Source organism: Bemisia tabaci, chromosome 1 (genome assembly GCF_918797505.1).
Source record: "Bemisia tabaci chromosome 1, PGI_BMITA_v3".
NCBI lineage: Eukaryota > Metazoa > Arthropoda > Insecta > Hemiptera > Aleyrodidae > Bemisia > Bemisia tabaci.
Window position 1 is genome coordinate 21415509 of NC_092793.1, and position 17412 is coordinate 21432920.

Below are 17412 nucleotides of genomic sequence, written 5' to 3' on the forward strand. Positions count from 1 at the left end.
TTACAATTGGTCTGATATAATATGTAACATTTTAATTATTTCGCAACTAGATTTTCTTTTGGGATCATAAAAATATCAAATAAAGTAATAACAAACTAAAAAGCACTGATTTGAATGTTAATTTTCTATCCTTGGAATATTTCATTATTCAGCCTGGTTATCAGGCCGAGGGCTAGTTAGTTCCTCTTTTTCAGCCGCAGCCAAACTTCACCTTTCGGATTCAGCGTGAAAGTCTCACGGTCAAATTCAAAATGGTTTTTGGTCCTAGCGCAGGGATGAAGGGCGTAATCAGATACCAGAGTAATTAACATAGTTTTCACGTCCATCAAAGCTAGCCGGTTTGCTGAAACAACAATTGAAAAACATCGATTATCTTCTCTATTAATAGTGCATGTAAAATCCATTCCAAAATATTTGAACATTTTAGTTTTTTACTACTACTGTTTGCTCGGTTTTGAAGATTTTCCGTAAAATCTGTAGAAGAAAAGAATCTAACCATTTCTTTCAGAAAAATCTTGTGCGACTTTTGGAAAGCGAGATTCTTTTTCATTCTATCGCTTTGCTACCGTTAGGTATTATCGCCTCTTTACAAAAGCCCCGAAAGAATGAAGGCATAAGAACAAAAGGACTTATCTAAAAAACCAGTTACGCTCTTCCTCACGACAATGGAACGTCGATTTGTACTATATGTATATGTCGCAGGCAAATAGTGAAATCAGGCATTTTGTCAAATGCCTAGGCTGATAGTCAAATTTTGACAGGCTACAAAATTTTGTGAATTTATGGCGAAGAGCTCACGATTTTTCACTATTTTTGGAAAAATAACTCATTAAACCTACGAGCTCTTTTTGTCTCTTTCTCTTCAATTGCTTCTCATATTTTTAGCTGTTGAAATTCAAAAATTCTGTAATTTACGACATGCTGAAAATTTCAAAATCAGTGTCTCTTTAGGAGCTAAAAATTGTTTAAAATACTATTGTGTGTGCAAATTTTTACTGATAATTTTTTCTTGCAGGAGCAATGAATTATTTTGGACGAAATTAGGAATAGAATCAGAATTTCAATCTAAGTTAGAATATTTGCCTAGGCATTTGACAAAATGCCTGATTTTACGCGCGACATATATACTCCGCTGTGTAATTTTCTTTGCCAACAATGCAGGATCATAGTTAAAGATTACACTTTCTAGTTGAACCAGTCCATCTTAAATAATAACAAGAAAAAAACACTGAAAAATTTGGCCCAAAGTATACGTAAGAAGGTGGTAAAACATTGCTGGATCCACACTATTATACAGGGAAAACGAGGCCAAAAAGTTCAAAAATTGCAGGTAGAGTCAAAACTTCTTGAGGTTTGATTGAAATATTGAACTTATGGCGTTGCTTTCCTCGCACAACAGTATGCATCCAGCTTTACTTTACCAGCTTCTTAAAAAATAACTCACCTATGCAAAACCGTGGTCCCTCACCGAAGGGTATGTAGGACCCAGGCACGATGTTACCGATGTTCTCCTTCGAGAATCGTTCGGGGTCGAATCTCTCCGGGTCGGGAAAGTATTTCGGATCATGATGAAAACATGCCGCTGGAATCATAAGGCCTAGTCCTTTCTCTATAACAACTGATGAATCCGGAATCTGAAATGACTCTGTGCATTTTCTGCTCAAAACTCCAGCTGGAGGGTACTTTCGCAGGGTTTCTGCACAAATTGAGACATAAATTTAATATAATATTAACACAAATTAGGATAATTTCGGAAAATTATATTGAAATTAGGAGGCCATACGCCCCCTGACTGATAAGCGGTCCGCGCTTCGTGTCTCGTGCACTACGCGTCACGTAATGATTTTTTTATTATAGAGAAATTGTTAAAGTATAATTGTATCAGCTGATACCTGCTAACCTCGGGGTCACCATGTTAAATTATAAAGCATTATATTTAGCGTATTATCAATGAAATATGAATATTTTATTGAGAAAATTAAGTACAATAAAAAGGACTCGCTTCAAGAGAAGTAACTGTCTCGTACTGAAAATTAGGTTAGCAAGTATCAGGTAATACAATTATGCTTTAACAGGAATGTTACGTCTAGATTAATGAGAGTTTAGATGTTTCTTCTAAGTTCAAAGCTCAATAAGCAATTTAGAGTTCGAGAGCTTATTCTCGGATTGGGTGAGGTGAGAAAAATAGCTTTTCTTCAAATCGTTGATAGAAAACGTAACATGCATATTGGTATGGCATACCATTGACGACCTGCTCCAGGTACTGAAGTTTCTTGAGATCTTCAAATCCGATCTCATCGCCGCACTCGTTCCTCACGGTTTGAATTTCTTGGAAAAGTCTGTCTTGGATCTCGGGGTGATACGCCAGTTCGTAGAGACAGAATGTTACTGTCGTGGCCACAGGATCCAGCCCAGCCGAAAGGAATAGTCCAATCATACTTGTAATGACATTTTCCGTAAATACAAAATCTGGAAACACCGATATTTTTTTGAGAAATGCTACAAGAAGGAAGAAAAATAAGAAAAGTACGAACCTACGGGTTTTAAGCACCATGAACGTAGCTAGAAAGAATATGTGAGAAAATCCATTTAACCTTTAAAAGGGTCTGCATTAGAATTTAGCAACTACATACAATGGTAGCATATTTGGAGGGGGTAAAAAACCTTTTAGGGGGACCAACCCTACTGGGACCCCTGGCTACACTCATGCTGATCGGTGCACACACCATGAGAGTTCATATTATTATTTTGAATTTTGAATTTTACGATGTAATTAAGATTCCAATGCATGCAGAGGTAAGATTACAATTACTTTTCTTTTTACCTTCATCTTCCGTCGACTTCAATTTCCTCTTCTCAATCTCGGTATCACCAGCACTCATCATAATTTGAAGGAAATCTTTCCTGGACGATCCAGCTTTCTTCTTAACATCCATTGCTTCTTTAGTTACTGAAGTTAGGAATTTTGTCACTTCAGTAGTTCCTCTGCTTAAGCTGAAGAGCAAAGCCAGCTTCGGATGAATCGCTGACAGTAGGATCTGCAGGGAGAACCTCCAATTGATCCTGAAACAATAGCGTTTGAAATCAGGCATATTTTTTCGGTGAATTGGAATTTATCTTTTATCCAATCAATATGGAAAAACTTAAAAAAAAATTTGCCGAAAAAAAGTAAAAAAAAGTACCATGCCATGCCGTGGGACAAGGAATAATCAACGGGGTAGGATCGTGCTTTCTGTGTTAGTATCAACGATAGAGTTTTTAAATTTTGAAAGTCTTTAAAATTACTTCCTGCTAAACATACAGCTCGAAAAGCACAGCAACGTAAACGTAACCCGGAATCTTGCTGGAAGAACAACTATAGCCTTCATTGCTAAGGGTAGGAGTGGGGGGAGGGGTTGTAGAGGTTTGTATCAAACCCACTCGCGAGCTGCTTAATCTTACTCTATAGTATAAAATCATAAGGGTGCCGTGTCACGCTGAGGGTGTCACGCTAAGGGTGTCACGCTGAGGGTGTAACGTTAATCATGCCACAAACCGGTTTCTCCTCCACTCCCCGCTCCCCTCCCGCCGCGCACGCTCACATGCTTCCCGCCGTCTCCTAACCGGGTTTTCCCTAACTCTTAATGATCCTTTAATGATCTCACGATATCTGCTTATTAGAGGTGCGAAGCGCCTCTGGGGGGTTGGACCGCGGAGCGGCCAGGGGGCGCAGCCCCCTAGTTCTTAATTAAAATTATCAATTTGAAAACAGTCTGCCTGAAGTTTTTACCTAAAAATCTGCTGCACAGCTTTCCTCATCTGACAGTTTTCCGGATCTTTGATGGCGTTGCACTGGATACCCAAGGCACAAGCTCCGATGACATCCATGGCATACCTGCTCACGAGGTCTTTAATGTCGATCTCTACCTCCCCTTTCGCCGAGCATAACCCCTGCAAGTGAGCATTGACGTCCGAGGCGCAGCCCTTCAGGGTCTGGTACATGACTTTGAGCTTGGCCGAGCTGAAAGCCGGTGCTAGCTTGGTGCGTACCGTGTGCCACCGGTCACCGGTGAGAGTAAACAAGTTCCCTGAGAGGTTCCTCGCTTTCTTGTCGGGCGGCGAGTTGCGATCGTGGAAGCTGGGGAACCCTTTGACCAGCCACTCTTTCACCATTCCTGGATCGCGAAGGATCACCGCTGGCCGGAAGAGTCGGTATATACCGCCGTAGCTGTGTCCCTCCAGGAGCTCGTACATTTCTTTCGTCGTCTCCAACACTGATTTCGTCCGGAGTGTTTGGGCCATCGTGAAGGAAAAACACTTGATAGGCGAGATGTAGGGCACACCGCGCTTGCGCCAGTAGCTCAGTTGGTCTTGCAGGTAATACCAGAGAAAGAGGGCGGCCCCGGTGAAAACGAGCAGCGAGTTCACCGGTAGGCTCAATATGCTTGTCAGGAGCTCCATTTTTTTAGGATACCCTGAAAAATAAATAGTGGAGGGTCAAGTCTATTTTGGATGTGTTCAAGGTCGCAAACTTTTTTTATTTTTATCCAAATGAAATACTATGAAATGAAGAAATATTGAGTAGATTTGAAAAACTCAAAACGGAAGTTGAAGTATCAAAGTATGGTAATGAATACGATGACTCAAGAAATAGGTACCTCATTTTTCCTCTCCTTCCACATTCTTCCCCTCAACCCGAAACTAAAGATAGATGTCATCAATTTTTTTTTTAAACTTTGAGACGCCCCCCTGTTCTTGAGAGATTGTTGACCTCACAACTCATCTCTTATTGGAACATTTGTGGCCATGCCTCCAATTTTTATCAATTTTTAAAACCCAATATTTCTATACGAATGAAAGAGAATCTGACCGAGTCCTAACACAATACGATGCGTATTTTGTTATTTTGTTTTAATTTGTTTTGACGTGGGAAACGATACATGCAAAAAAACTAGGAATTCCACTCCAATTTAAAATTTGGGTATTGGAAAGGACATTGCTTAACAAAAATAATACGTGACGTCGTCAACCAAACGACACAAGTGAATTACTCTTATTCTGAGCACTTATGTTTGTGTTGTAAAGTTTCTAACAACCCTTCAACTCTGCCCTCCTCTCAAACGTGATAAAATAAGTAAAAACAATTAGTGAAGAAAAGTTATCATATTCCTTTATACATTTTCTTCTGTCCTTTAAACTTACCTTGCGCAATACTGCATTTAAACTGGCTGTATTGACGTTACGGCAATTTACAATTTCCTTTCTTACCCATACTTTTGTTTTAATAAACATGTATACAAAATTTCAGTATGATTCATCCAAATAGTGTAAAAACTCACCGAAAAGTAATGCTCCGCAGACTTTGGGAAAAATTCAACTGCTAACACATTGACGCAGCTTCATTGATTTTGGGAATAGAAATCGACAAAACAGCGAGTCAAGAGGGAACTCGAGTAACTGCGTTCTGATATAGAGTATCTCTTTGCTTATCACCTCATATCACTTGCCTCTGTTTACAAGTCTATCAAGAATCGGAAAATATTATTTTCACATTTCAATGCATGGATTAATCATAGTCATACCCTACTGTAAGATACAGTTTATCTCTTCTTATCCAAGAAGAGTATAAGAGGAGTGCAGTAATTCTAGTAATTCCATCATATTTATTTTTGACTGACAATGAGTGCAGATGCTGCCACCACCTACATTTTTATCTGAACATATGACGTAAAGGGTAATTTCATCACGTTTTACTTATTAAAATATAGGTAACAAATAGGGGCTGAAAAATGTTCAGTCAAAAAAATTTTGTAATTCAGGATGTTCTTCTCTCAATAGATAATGCGTTATAATTGCTCTAAATAAAACAATATTCTTAAATATATTAAAAATTCATACATGTCTGTGTGTCCTCGTTTTTTTTTTTCTGCAACCAACTTGTTAGATAATCAATGCTCCCAAAGTTGAGAAAATGTTGCCAAATCAGCAGTCTTGGTTCTTCTCGGGCAATTATATCATATCTGGTTATAGGGCCGGATTTACTTAGGTACTTGCCGCCCATGGGCCGCCTGTATTTTTCCGCCCCTTCTCATTCGTTTTGATACATCAAAAGATCGTATTCGACAGTGGTTCGATGTAACGTTTGGTTGAAAACAATAGAACATAACCTCGAACAAAAATTTTAGGATTTAATTTCGGAAAGCTGAAAATGAGAAAATTTCTAACAGTTTCACTTTTCATTGCCATTTGGTACTCGAGAGAATAAAAATTCGATCACGTAAGGCCCGTTACCTCATATTTCAAAATTGACTTTTGAGGCTGTGCATGGTTACATATTGAATTGATCGATATCAATATCATCTCACCTGTGTGATCTGTTGAATACGATCCATAAAAACCATCAAGTGAACGTGCCGGTGGGGGAGGGGGAGGGGTGTATGAGACGCGTTTACTTGTGTTGGGCACATTTTTTGTGAAAGCCCTGTCAACACTGACAAAAGTTCAGTTCCGTAAACCCATCCCTGTTTGGACAAGGCCTTCCATTTAAAAAAAACGAACGAACAAATTATAAACCAACAAACATAAATGTCGTCAATAATTTTACCTTCCGCCGCCGCGCCGACCGCACTGTGTAGGCGCAATGCGTGAAGTATTTATGCAGTCTTGTAGGCGCTATGCGTTTCACGCCGACCGCTGCTGACCACACTGTTTGGTGCAATGCGTGAAGTATTCATGCAGTCTCGTAGGCGCTATGCGTTTCATGCCGCCGCGTCGCTCCGTTCCAGGTCAAATTGCGTGTTTGGATTCTCTCTTAACTCGACTAATTAAAGATGTTGTCTCTTGTATCACCGAGAGACGACAAAATTAGAAATTACTATACTTTTACTCTCGGGAAATGAGAGATTTTGTCACCTTTTCTCGTATTTTATTTTCTGAATCCCATGTTTCTTCTCCTTTTTTGATACCTACATTCAAAAAGATTGCAAAATTTGCCGCCCCCTATATTTTGCCGTCATGGGCCGCGGCCCATGTGGCCACCCCCTTAATCCGGCCCTGTCTGGTTAGTTGTATTTTTTGTATTTTTAATTGTATTGTGGGAAGGTTTACTTATTTTCAGTGTGAGTCCACTTTCTTTGTAATTATATGTCAAACTCTTCTCCCTCAAAATAGTGGCATACAAACGATTGAAACCCTCCTAACAATCCTCACTGACCTCGTTAGGAGTTACAATCCTACTCTTAAGCTAGAAAATTAAGAAGGGTAAGATGAGGAAGTACATGGGGAGGGACTTCGGATGGTCAAAAAAAAAAGGTAAAACTATGGGCAAAAATGGATATAAAGTAACCGATTTTTCAGAGGTTTAGGGGGCCGTAGCATATTAGAGGGGCTGTGTTATTCGTACCTACATTGCATTATGGGACACACTTCGAATGAAGTAGCAGCAAAATACTTGCATGGACTGATTTCGTATAGCTACTTCAAAAATATAAATATCGATGGTAAATGTTGGCGGCCTCAAGAGGCGTGAAAAAATGATCGATATCAAAACAGTTCATTTGTTCTGGGTGGAGTCATCGAATACATCGAATATCGAATGACGTAGTCACTTTTTATTGTGAGAGGCACGTGCTAGTGGCGCGCTCTTGGTCGGGCGCGAGAAATTAATAAATGATAGCGGAGCTGTAACGGGGCAATAAAAACAAATCGGTTCGGAAAATGCGGACAACCCCCGTTTCTCGCGCCCAGGGCGGGAAATAGGAATAACCGCCCCCGGTCTCCACCCCCGCCCCCCTCCCCGGGACGATTGGCTACAATTTGCATGTTTAATAATGCCCGAGCCGCTGAAATCCTCAATCGCCAGAAACCGAGTTCAATTAATTTCATTCCTGCTTTTTACTTATTCACACGCTTCCTCTTTTTATGACGGCGCTGAGCGTTCGACCCGCATCATTTGCAGAACTCCGAGGAGTTTTAAGAAACTCGCGTGACCAATCAAATGACGCCGCTGGCGGTATGCAGAGGATGAGCCATAGGCGGATCTAGGGGGTGGGGGTGTAACCCTCCCCTCCTGTTCGCCCGAAAAAATGGAAGAAGGAAGAGAGAAAGAAAGGAAGGAACTGAGGAAAGAAGAAGGATGGACGCTTGTATTTGGTATTCATTCAAGACAAAATTGACTCAAACTCCATAATAGATGCTTTAAAATTTTGAAAATTTCCCGGGGAAAGCCCCTCGGACCCCCCTTACGCCCCCCTTTGAAGTATTTTGATCTGCTTTTGGGCCAGCAAACTATTTTCTTACTGCCCAGAAAAGAAAGGAAATACTGCCGCACGGTTCAAACAAAACTGTTTTTGGTTACTGTAGATTTCTGATTATATGATCTCCGGCATACCCACGTATTTATGCAAGAAATAACTACATGTTCCACGAACACCCTACGTACATAGTTTTTTTCAGTGTAAAATCATCCAATTGAATTTTAGTAGGTAATCTTAGCGTATGACTAATAGAGAATTGATGCAAGGAAATGATTGTAGTGCGTCTTATGGGAGTGTTTGAGTAACCGAGTTCACAGAATTTTTTTCAAATGTTTTCTGATTTGGAAAACTAAAAAAAATAATTTAAAAGTAAGAACATGCAACGCCATCTGACTTCTCAGCTCGGAATTTTTTACTACAAATATATTTTAGCAAATTTAGGCACTCCATCAAAAAGTGATAAATTTAGAAATCGAAGATTTTCCCGTGCTAACATGCAATAGCTTCTGTTTATAAATAAAATATATCAAATTTCAAACTCTTGTAAATCCTACATTGTATTCAAAGACGCAAACGTCCTAAAAATATCATGCAACGAATCAGTTTGATTTCTTTTACAAGAAATAGGAAAAATATAATTAAAGAAAAAGAAAACAAATATAAATCAATGTACTTTTTAATGGCACATTCTTTATGACATCCAACGGCTCAATGTACACGGTACATACATGATGGACACAGTCCTTACAATCATCGGTCCAAAATGGTCCTGAACATAAATTAAACAGGCTTGTAAAAATCTTATAAGATGGAAAACTATCTCATCAAGCCGTTTTCAAGTCGGGCAACGTTCAAGCCATTGGCAAGGCGTAAATGATGGATTAGCGATATTTCCCCATTTAAAGCTATGGATTAGAATCGATTATTAAGGTGTTCGTTGCGAACACCCTGTTTATCGATCCTTTCCCATGGATTTAAATGGCAGATCAATCAATTCATCGTGATGCACGCCACGCCACTGGTTTAAGCAATTGCCCTGAGTCGCTCATCTCTCTTTACTTCCTTTTTTTCAGTTTGAGCCAAACTTCACCCTCTGGACTAAGGGTAAAGGTTTTTTTATCAAACGTCATGCGGCTCTTGGTTTTTGCACATGGATGGAGAGTGTAGTCCGACACCAGGGTCATCATCATGGTTTTCGCGTTCATCAAAGCAAAACGGTTAGCTGAAACAAGATATGAGCCTCATGTGAGAAAAAATCTTAAAAAATGAAGAGTTACCATCATGTCTGCTTGCAATATAGTGTTAAACTTCTTGGCACTACATCAATCAGACTATCCGGTCTGTTAAACAAACATTGATTCAAGCAATCGCCCAAAGTCGCTCATCTCTATTTAGTTCCTTTTTTTCAGTTTGAGCCAAACTTCACCCTCTGGACTTAGGGAAAAGGTTTTTTTATCGAACGTCATGCGGTTCTTGGTTTTTGCACACGGATGGAGAGTGTAGTCCGACACTAGGGTCATCATCATAGTTTTCACGTTCATCAAAGCAAAACGGTTGGCTGAAACAGATATGTACCTCATATGAGAAAAAATCTTAAAAAATGAAGAGTTACCATTATGTCTGCTTGCAATATTTTGTTAAGCTTCTTGGCACCATATCGATCGGACCATCTGGTTTGTTGAATAAAACGTTCAATCCGTGAAATCGGACATTTAATTAATCAGATCTAACTTTCGGATTTAACTGATCTAATGTAAGTAGTTCAATTCTACGAACCAAAAATTCGTTTTCACAAATCGAATAGTTTGATAATAATGGAACATCAAGCGTTCGGCTCATACTATTGAACTTATTTTTTTCAAAATATCCATTGAAACTCAGCCCGCAAATGCTTATGTATGTCTTATTGAGTGTTCCCAAAATACCACTCTAGAGGAAGGGGGGGGGGGGTCGAGGAAAGCGTTGCTTCATTTTGATTTTACGTGTTTAGTTTTTTAGTGTTCGTTGTTTAGTTTTACGTGCTTGTGACCCACGTCACAAAAGGGTTACGAGGGGGAAGAGAGGGACGTTGGAACACCCAAAATTAAGCATTATATTTAATGAACGGCAACCAATTATATTTCCCTCATCTTTTACTACTTCTGAGCAATTTTTCAGACATTATATAAGCTTTTGATGAAGCAGTCAAATTTTTAAGAGTCCACTTCCTCCAAACTCATTTTTTAAGAAAATTTATCGCAGCGTTTGTTATTATTTACGCATAATATCACGCTATTATTGAGTTAAGAGGGATAATATGCGCAGTTAACTCTCGTAATATGAAGAGGTCGTTACAGAATATTCGTAAAGTGTAGGCGGAGTTATGATAATGATTTATTTTAAACTTGCTTATCAATTATGACCTCACAAAATAAAACCCTGTAACTCCAACCCAACCCAACTAAAAGTGAAGTGGTGCTTGCATCATTGATGCAAATACTTTTTTCTTATTTTATATTTAACCTTCCCCTCAAATGGGTACAAATGAAACTAACAGAGCTATGAAAGTTTTTCGATAGGCAATTTTGAAAATAGTTAACGTATATACGGTATCATACTGTTACTTATTCTATTAGAAATATGTATCCCAAAAGAGCGCGTATATCTCATTTTGCTGAAACATCTTCCTACAGGTTCTACTATCGTGAATTAAATGTTAAAGAAACTCAAGTTGACTCGTGGAAACGAGTGAATACGTAATTTTCTCACATATTTTTTGTGGTCAAAAGTTTTACATCAACTTACCAATACAAAATCTGGGTCCTTCGCCGAATGGCAAGTATGAGCCTGGTAATATTTTATCAACGTTTTCCTTTGAGAATCGTTCAGGGTCAAATTTCATAGGCTCAGGAAAATATTTAGGATCGCGTTGGATACACATTTGAGGCACCAAAAGGTTGACACTTTTTTCAATCACAACAGATGAGTCTTGAACTTGGAAAGGCTCTCTGCAGAATCTGAACAAGAATCCAGCTGCGGGATAAAGTCGGAGCGTTTCTGAAAACACAAATGAAAGATTCGTCTTAAATTATTATTAAAAACAGAGACACTTTATATCGTGGGCGGAACGAGGAAATTTTTGTATGGGGTGGGTCAAAGTGCACCTCATCAAGAGAGGCCTAAGGGACACGAAGAGACACCTAATCAAGACGAATCTGTAAGGATCCCCGGCTCCAAAAGACGATTCAAGAGGTTTTCTTAGCTTCTATGGGGGGGGGGGAGGGTTCCTGGAGAATTTTTTAAAATTGAGTAGTCTCAGGAACAGTTTCAGTTTGAGTATGATTCTAAAATAAATTCTTAACTACATACATCGAAGCAAAGATTCATCGATTTTAAAAAGCAAGATTCATTTGAAAACCAAACATTTGATAGAACTTCGCACCATTTATTAAAAAGTTCGAGTCGGAGTTCCATGAAAACGTAAAAAGATTTCAGTGAGAGCTCTGAACGCGAGCAGATATTTCCTTCAAAATCATGAGTATGCAACGCAACGATATCCGTCATTGAATAGTTATTAGTCATCGCTTAAAACCGTGGACTTATACACTTAGAGCGACATTTGGACGTATTTCTATCAAACAGAACTATGTGCATTAAGACATGAGCTCTGATACCCATAAGAATATATGCATAACAGGGCTCACGTAATAATGCACATAGTTCCGTTTGACAGAAATGCGTTCATTTGTGACATGCCTCGTTGGTGGAAAAAATATCCTAAGCCGATTATAAACGTCGGGAATAGGAACTGGAAAGCGTGGGTCATCTCCGACTCAAGTCTGATTCTGAGTCTTGAGGGAAACAAGAAAAGAATAAGTCAGCCGCACTAAAAAAATACAGCCAGTTCAGTGGACTTTTTACAGGTACACGTACGCCGAAATCACGTTAGGCATAAAGGTGAAAAATGGATTGTAGCCATCTCTAATGATCTCAGACTATTTTAGGACGGTTTCACCGACACTCTATACTGATTGTTAGTTCGCTGAATTTCTCGCAACCCATTGGCTAATTCGTTTTCAGATGTTTCATATGTTTGTGAGAGACCAATTTACCATTTACGACCTGCTCTAGATACTGCATGTCTTTAATATCGTCATATTCGATTTCGCCACCAGATTTCATTCTAGCTGCTTGGATTTCCTCGAAAAGCCTCTCCTGGATCTCAGGATGAAATGCCAGTTCGTACAGTCCGAAAGTCACCGTAGCAGCGACAGGGTCGAGTCCGGCAGAGAGAAAAGTTGAAATCACGCCGGTTATGACATTTTCCGTGAATATGTTGTCTAGGAAAAATATAGAGGAACAATATCATCATACAAAAATTCATAATTTGAAAGAATAATGTCTTATAATACCACCATCCTCCGTAGCCTCTTGTAATGGTTGTAATGTAGTGTAACAGAATTCCAACTATTGGACCACATTATGCAATTAGGAACTATAAATTCTTACTCAGTTTAGAAACAACGTATGCATCTACAGTTTTTCTATATGCACATAAGTGTTTTTACGGATGAGACGAAGGGGACGCCGGACGCCCAGTGATGGCGACAGGGAGTTTTAAAGAAAATGAGGGAGTCCCAACTCCCAGAGAGATTATGGGAGAAGGGTATACTGAGGCGGCTAGGTGTCGCAGAACGCCAAAGAGCGCGGTAAACGAATATTTTGTGCGTAAGTAAATGGTTTACCTTCAGATTTTACAGTTTGATCTCCATTTTGGCTGTGTTCTTTCCCATTTTGAGTTTCAGATTCGCTAGCACTCATCATAATTTGAAGGAAATCCTTCCTGGGCTGCCCAGACTTGGCTTTCATGTCCATCGCCTGTTTCGTCACTGAGGTGAGAAACTTTGTGAGATCCTTCGGAGGTCCGGCCAGTCCAAATATCTTCACAAGTTTCGGATGAATTAACATGCAGAGCTGCATGAGCGTGAACCTCCAATTAATGCTGAAAAAAGGACGCAATCTATGATTAGGATTTTCCACCTTCTTTTGTCGTAATGTTTAGCCACCAAAATGAGGACACTATTCATTTCCTTCATTCTTCATTGCAGAGAAATTGTTATTTTTGGTACGCACTCCTTCCGAGGGCCGGGAGAAGACATCTAACACATGCAGCAACTTAATTGTCAGAGGTGAGGTGCGAAGGCAGGTTTTACCTAGAATTTTCTTTTTTGTCGAAGGGAATTTGTATTTCATGAAATTTGTAAAATTGCAAGTTTAATGTGCGGGGAACTTTGTTCAAATTTGCTGTGTTCTTTGCTTAGCAATGTCAACAAAACAAGACTCTCAAACCCACAAGGATATTTGATACCACTATTTGTCCTTTATGAATGTGTTTGGTCATGTCCAGGCAGTTATGCTGGTATGGACATGTGCAAAGAATGTCGGAGGAGAGGTTGCCCAAACAAGTTTTGGATTGGGTACCACCTGGGAAGAGGCGACGGGGACGTCCCGTAAAGGGTTGGCGGCAGGGCGTTGACGAAGAGATGTTGCGGTGTCAGTTGCCCGATAACCTCTGGGAAGACAGGCATGGCGTTTGGGTGTCGTAGAACGCCAGAGTGCGTTATAAAGCGACTTTATATATATATATATATATATATATATATATATATATATATATATATATATATATATATATGCTTGAAGTATCATCAAAGTTGAAGGCGAAATGAGACACATGATCTTGACCTTGACTTTACAGTGCGTTTAAATATGACGAGTCAAAACAAAACCACTATTCCCAATAATCTCAATACATTTAGTTTTTTCTCAATTTATCATCGAACTATCAAGATACCTTAATCACAATGTAAACCATATCGACGTCGAAACCATCAAAGCACGTAGCTCGGTTTGCGGCGAGGCAGACTTCCTGTCATACTTTATTTTTTTAAATAGAAAAGTACTCAACGTCAATTCTTGAAAATCTTCGTATTTTTACTTCTCTGCAAGAAGAAAACTGTACCTATATGAAAATTTCAATAATTTATTTCCTCTTTTTTTAAAAATAAAATAAATGAAAGCGGAGATTTTTAAGCACCGCAAACGAATTACATGGTCTGGTAGTTGCACCGGCGATATAGAGCCTCCTAAGGGGAGGAGCTGTTTAAAAAACGACTATAAAAGCGGCCCTGAGTGTAAATATGTTGCGATGATAATTAAAACCGTACATACGTAAAAATTGCCTTGACAGCTTTCTTCATTTCACAGTTGTCAGGATCCTTGATGGCGTTGCATTTGATCCCCATGGCACAAGCCCCGATGGCGTCCATTGCGTATCTACCGACCAGGTCCTTGATGTCGATCTCTGCCTCATCCCTCTTCTCGCAGAGCCCCTGCAAGTGAGCGTTGAGCTCCTCGGCGCAGCCCTTGAGCGTCTGGTACATGACCTTGAGTTTGGCGGAGCTGAAGGCGGGAGAAAGCTTGGTACGCACCGTGTGCCAGCGGTCTCCGGTGAGCGAGAACAAGTTTTCCGAGAGGTTTCCCTGACCTTCCTCCACCTCCGGGCCACGGTCGTGGAAGCTGGTGAACCCTTTGACGAGCCACTCCTTGGTCATCGCGGGGTCGCGGAGGATCACGGTCGGCCGTGTGAGCTGGTATACGCCGCCGTAGCTGTGGCCCTCCAGGAGGTCGTATTGCTCGCTCACGACTTCCAGCATGGTCCTACTTTGGAGCATCTGCGGGATGAAGAGCGAGAGGCACTTGGACGCCGGAACGTATGCCACGCCGCGCTTGGCCCAGTAGTTCACCTTGTCTTGGAGGTAGTAGTAAACGAAGAGAGAGATCCCTATGCATACCAGCGTAGAGTTGCTGGGCATTGAAAGAAGGCCCTGGAGCAGTTCCATATTGTTCAGGATCGTCTGGGAAACCATGAAGATCATAAAAAACTTGACAGAATGAAAGATACACAATGAGGCGAGTAATATCCAAGTGAGTTCCTTGCCTGCGGGCCGATTATTGAAAGCTTAAAGCGGCCCGATAAGACATCGAATTGCGTCATATTTCATGGTTAAGGTCTTGTAATTAAACATGATTGGAGTAGCATCTATGAGTAATATAAAAAGGAATAATATCAAGGTTCCTGTATTATTCCTTTTTATGTTATGTCTTGTCTTGTCATCGGACTGATTATTGAAATTGATTGACAAAGCTATAGACAAAGATGACATAGGGAGTATGGAGCGATCCCATCGTTTGAAATGGGTGGTTTCTATAGACAAAGGGTGAACATGATAGACTAACCGTCGGGTCTCTGGTGGGTTGCCGTTAGTTAGTCTATTACCCACTTCTTTTGTCCATTAAAACCACCCACTTCTACCGATGGGATCCCTCCAAATCTCTTTTGTCTTCTTTGTCTATGGATTTGTCTATCATTTTCAATAATCGGCCCAAAGGCCGACAAAGTTTCAATAATCGAGCCGTTGGACAGAGAGGAAATGACAAAACTACTTCGTGCAACTATTCGTGTTCTGAAGCCGCTCATATTGTCATTGCGTTTATTGAAGGCGCACTGAGCAGAATGAGTGATACGCAGTGAAAAGTTCAATTAACGTGTACTGTACTCCTTGGCTTCCTACGGTCATTCGCTTTTTCATTATCTCATCATTATTTGTTAAAGTTGATTGCATGAAAGAAAATTTCGCGAATTAGCGTATAATGCATCGTTCTGTGCAAAGCAGGGAGAGACCGCCGCGCCAGTAAAGGAAATAAACAATATAACACATGTCTCCTTACCAAAATTTCAGCGAAACCGGTGGACAAACGAGTGAAAAAATAAAATGAATAATCCTAATTTGACTGCGATGATAAATATACAACGATTTTGTTTTCGTTACTTGAAACTCCCCCTCCCCCCCTCCTTGAGAACAAACCGAAGTCTGCTAGAGCCTAAAATACAACGAAATTGATTTTAACATTATTCTTTACGGAGGAGACATTTTCTCAGTGTTCTGAATTTGTACTCGTAAGCTTGAAAATATTGTTCATAAGAGAAGAGGTTTTTTTTGTAGAATCTAACGTGATATACATTTTTTTAATGATACAAGTAAAAACTCTCTGGTGGCTTGAGTTAGTGAGCAAAATATTAATTTTAATGAAGCACATCGTGGCACCAATGTATGAATGGTCATCGCTGCAGAAAAAAAAAATGTAAACAAACTAGATCTTTGGTGGAAGGGGCATTGCTGATTCATAATAACGATTGTGTTTCGTTTATTTAGAGATTTGAGGATTGCTCTGTACGAGGTACTTAAATAGAGCCCAATATAAACATTGATAATGTTATTAATGGGCAGATAAGGACAAAAATATGTCACTGAGATGCCGGGTGGTTGATTTTAGAATTATTTTTTTACCAGATGTAACCTTGATTGATAGGTTTGTTATTTCCCGTTTATTCATCATAACTTTGGGCACGGGACGTGGACACAGATGACTGCTCACTAAAAAAGACTGTCACAGCGAACCAGCGCTGGTTTTAATATTTTTTAGCTCCTTGGGAAATTGAAAACGTGGAAAGCATAAACTCTACCTATACATTAGGTAATAACTATAATCATAAATTAATTATTATAAAAATTGAAACCTGCGAATTGAATGATGCAACATGGGCAATGATGTAATATGTGTTGTAAGAAACAATATTACTTATATTTCATTAATAAATTCTTTAAAAGTTTATCAAAAGAAAAGAGAAGGAAAACAAAAAAAGAGAAAACGATGAGTCTCATATTTTTAAAACTAAATTGAAAAATCAAGAAAGGTAGAACGTTAGATGGGAAGAAACGGATCATGTAGATATTGTTCACACTGTTCCTCAGTCCTATTTTAACAAAAAGACTGTATTGGAGACTTCGAGCTTCTTCAACCTGAAAAGTATGCATTTTGGTTTTGCAGTAGTTTTCGTGAGGATGAATTAAAGTTTTTTTGTAATTCTTGACATAACTCGAGGTAGCAACAAACGAGCAAACTGACCTTCTTCAATCGATGTGCGTTGATCCAAACCTAACGAATTAAACTCCGAGACGTTTAGAAAAGGTTTATATATAATTTGATCAACTTTTGTGCCAAAAGGAACTCAATTGTTTTTGAAAATTTTGCACAATAGACAATTACCACCCGCATTCTTGAATAACTGATGTAA

The 17412-nt window shown here is 39.5% G+C and overlaps 1 protein-coding gene across 1 annotated transcript; it reads right to left on the reverse strand.

Annotated features, from left to right (window-relative positions):
* Positions 1–130: 130 nt before the first annotated feature.
* On the reverse strand, positions 131–17396 carry LOC109041066 (uncharacterized). Its single transcript, XM_072306591.1, has 11 exons — positions 17244–17396; positions 14445–15130; positions 12959–13215; positions 12326–12553; positions 11019–11270; positions 9628–9792; positions 3770–4454; positions 2825–3063; positions 2242–2469; positions 1445–1696; positions 131–343 (listed from the first exon to the last, which is right to left on the reverse strand). Exons 2-11 carry the CDS (start codon positions 15113–15115, stop codon positions 177–179), a joined length of 3144 nt encoding a protein of 1047 aa, XP_072162692.1. The 5' UTR covers positions 15116–15130; positions 17244–17396; the 3' UTR covers positions 131–176.
* Between the last annotated feature and the right edge of the window lie 16 nt (positions 17397–17412).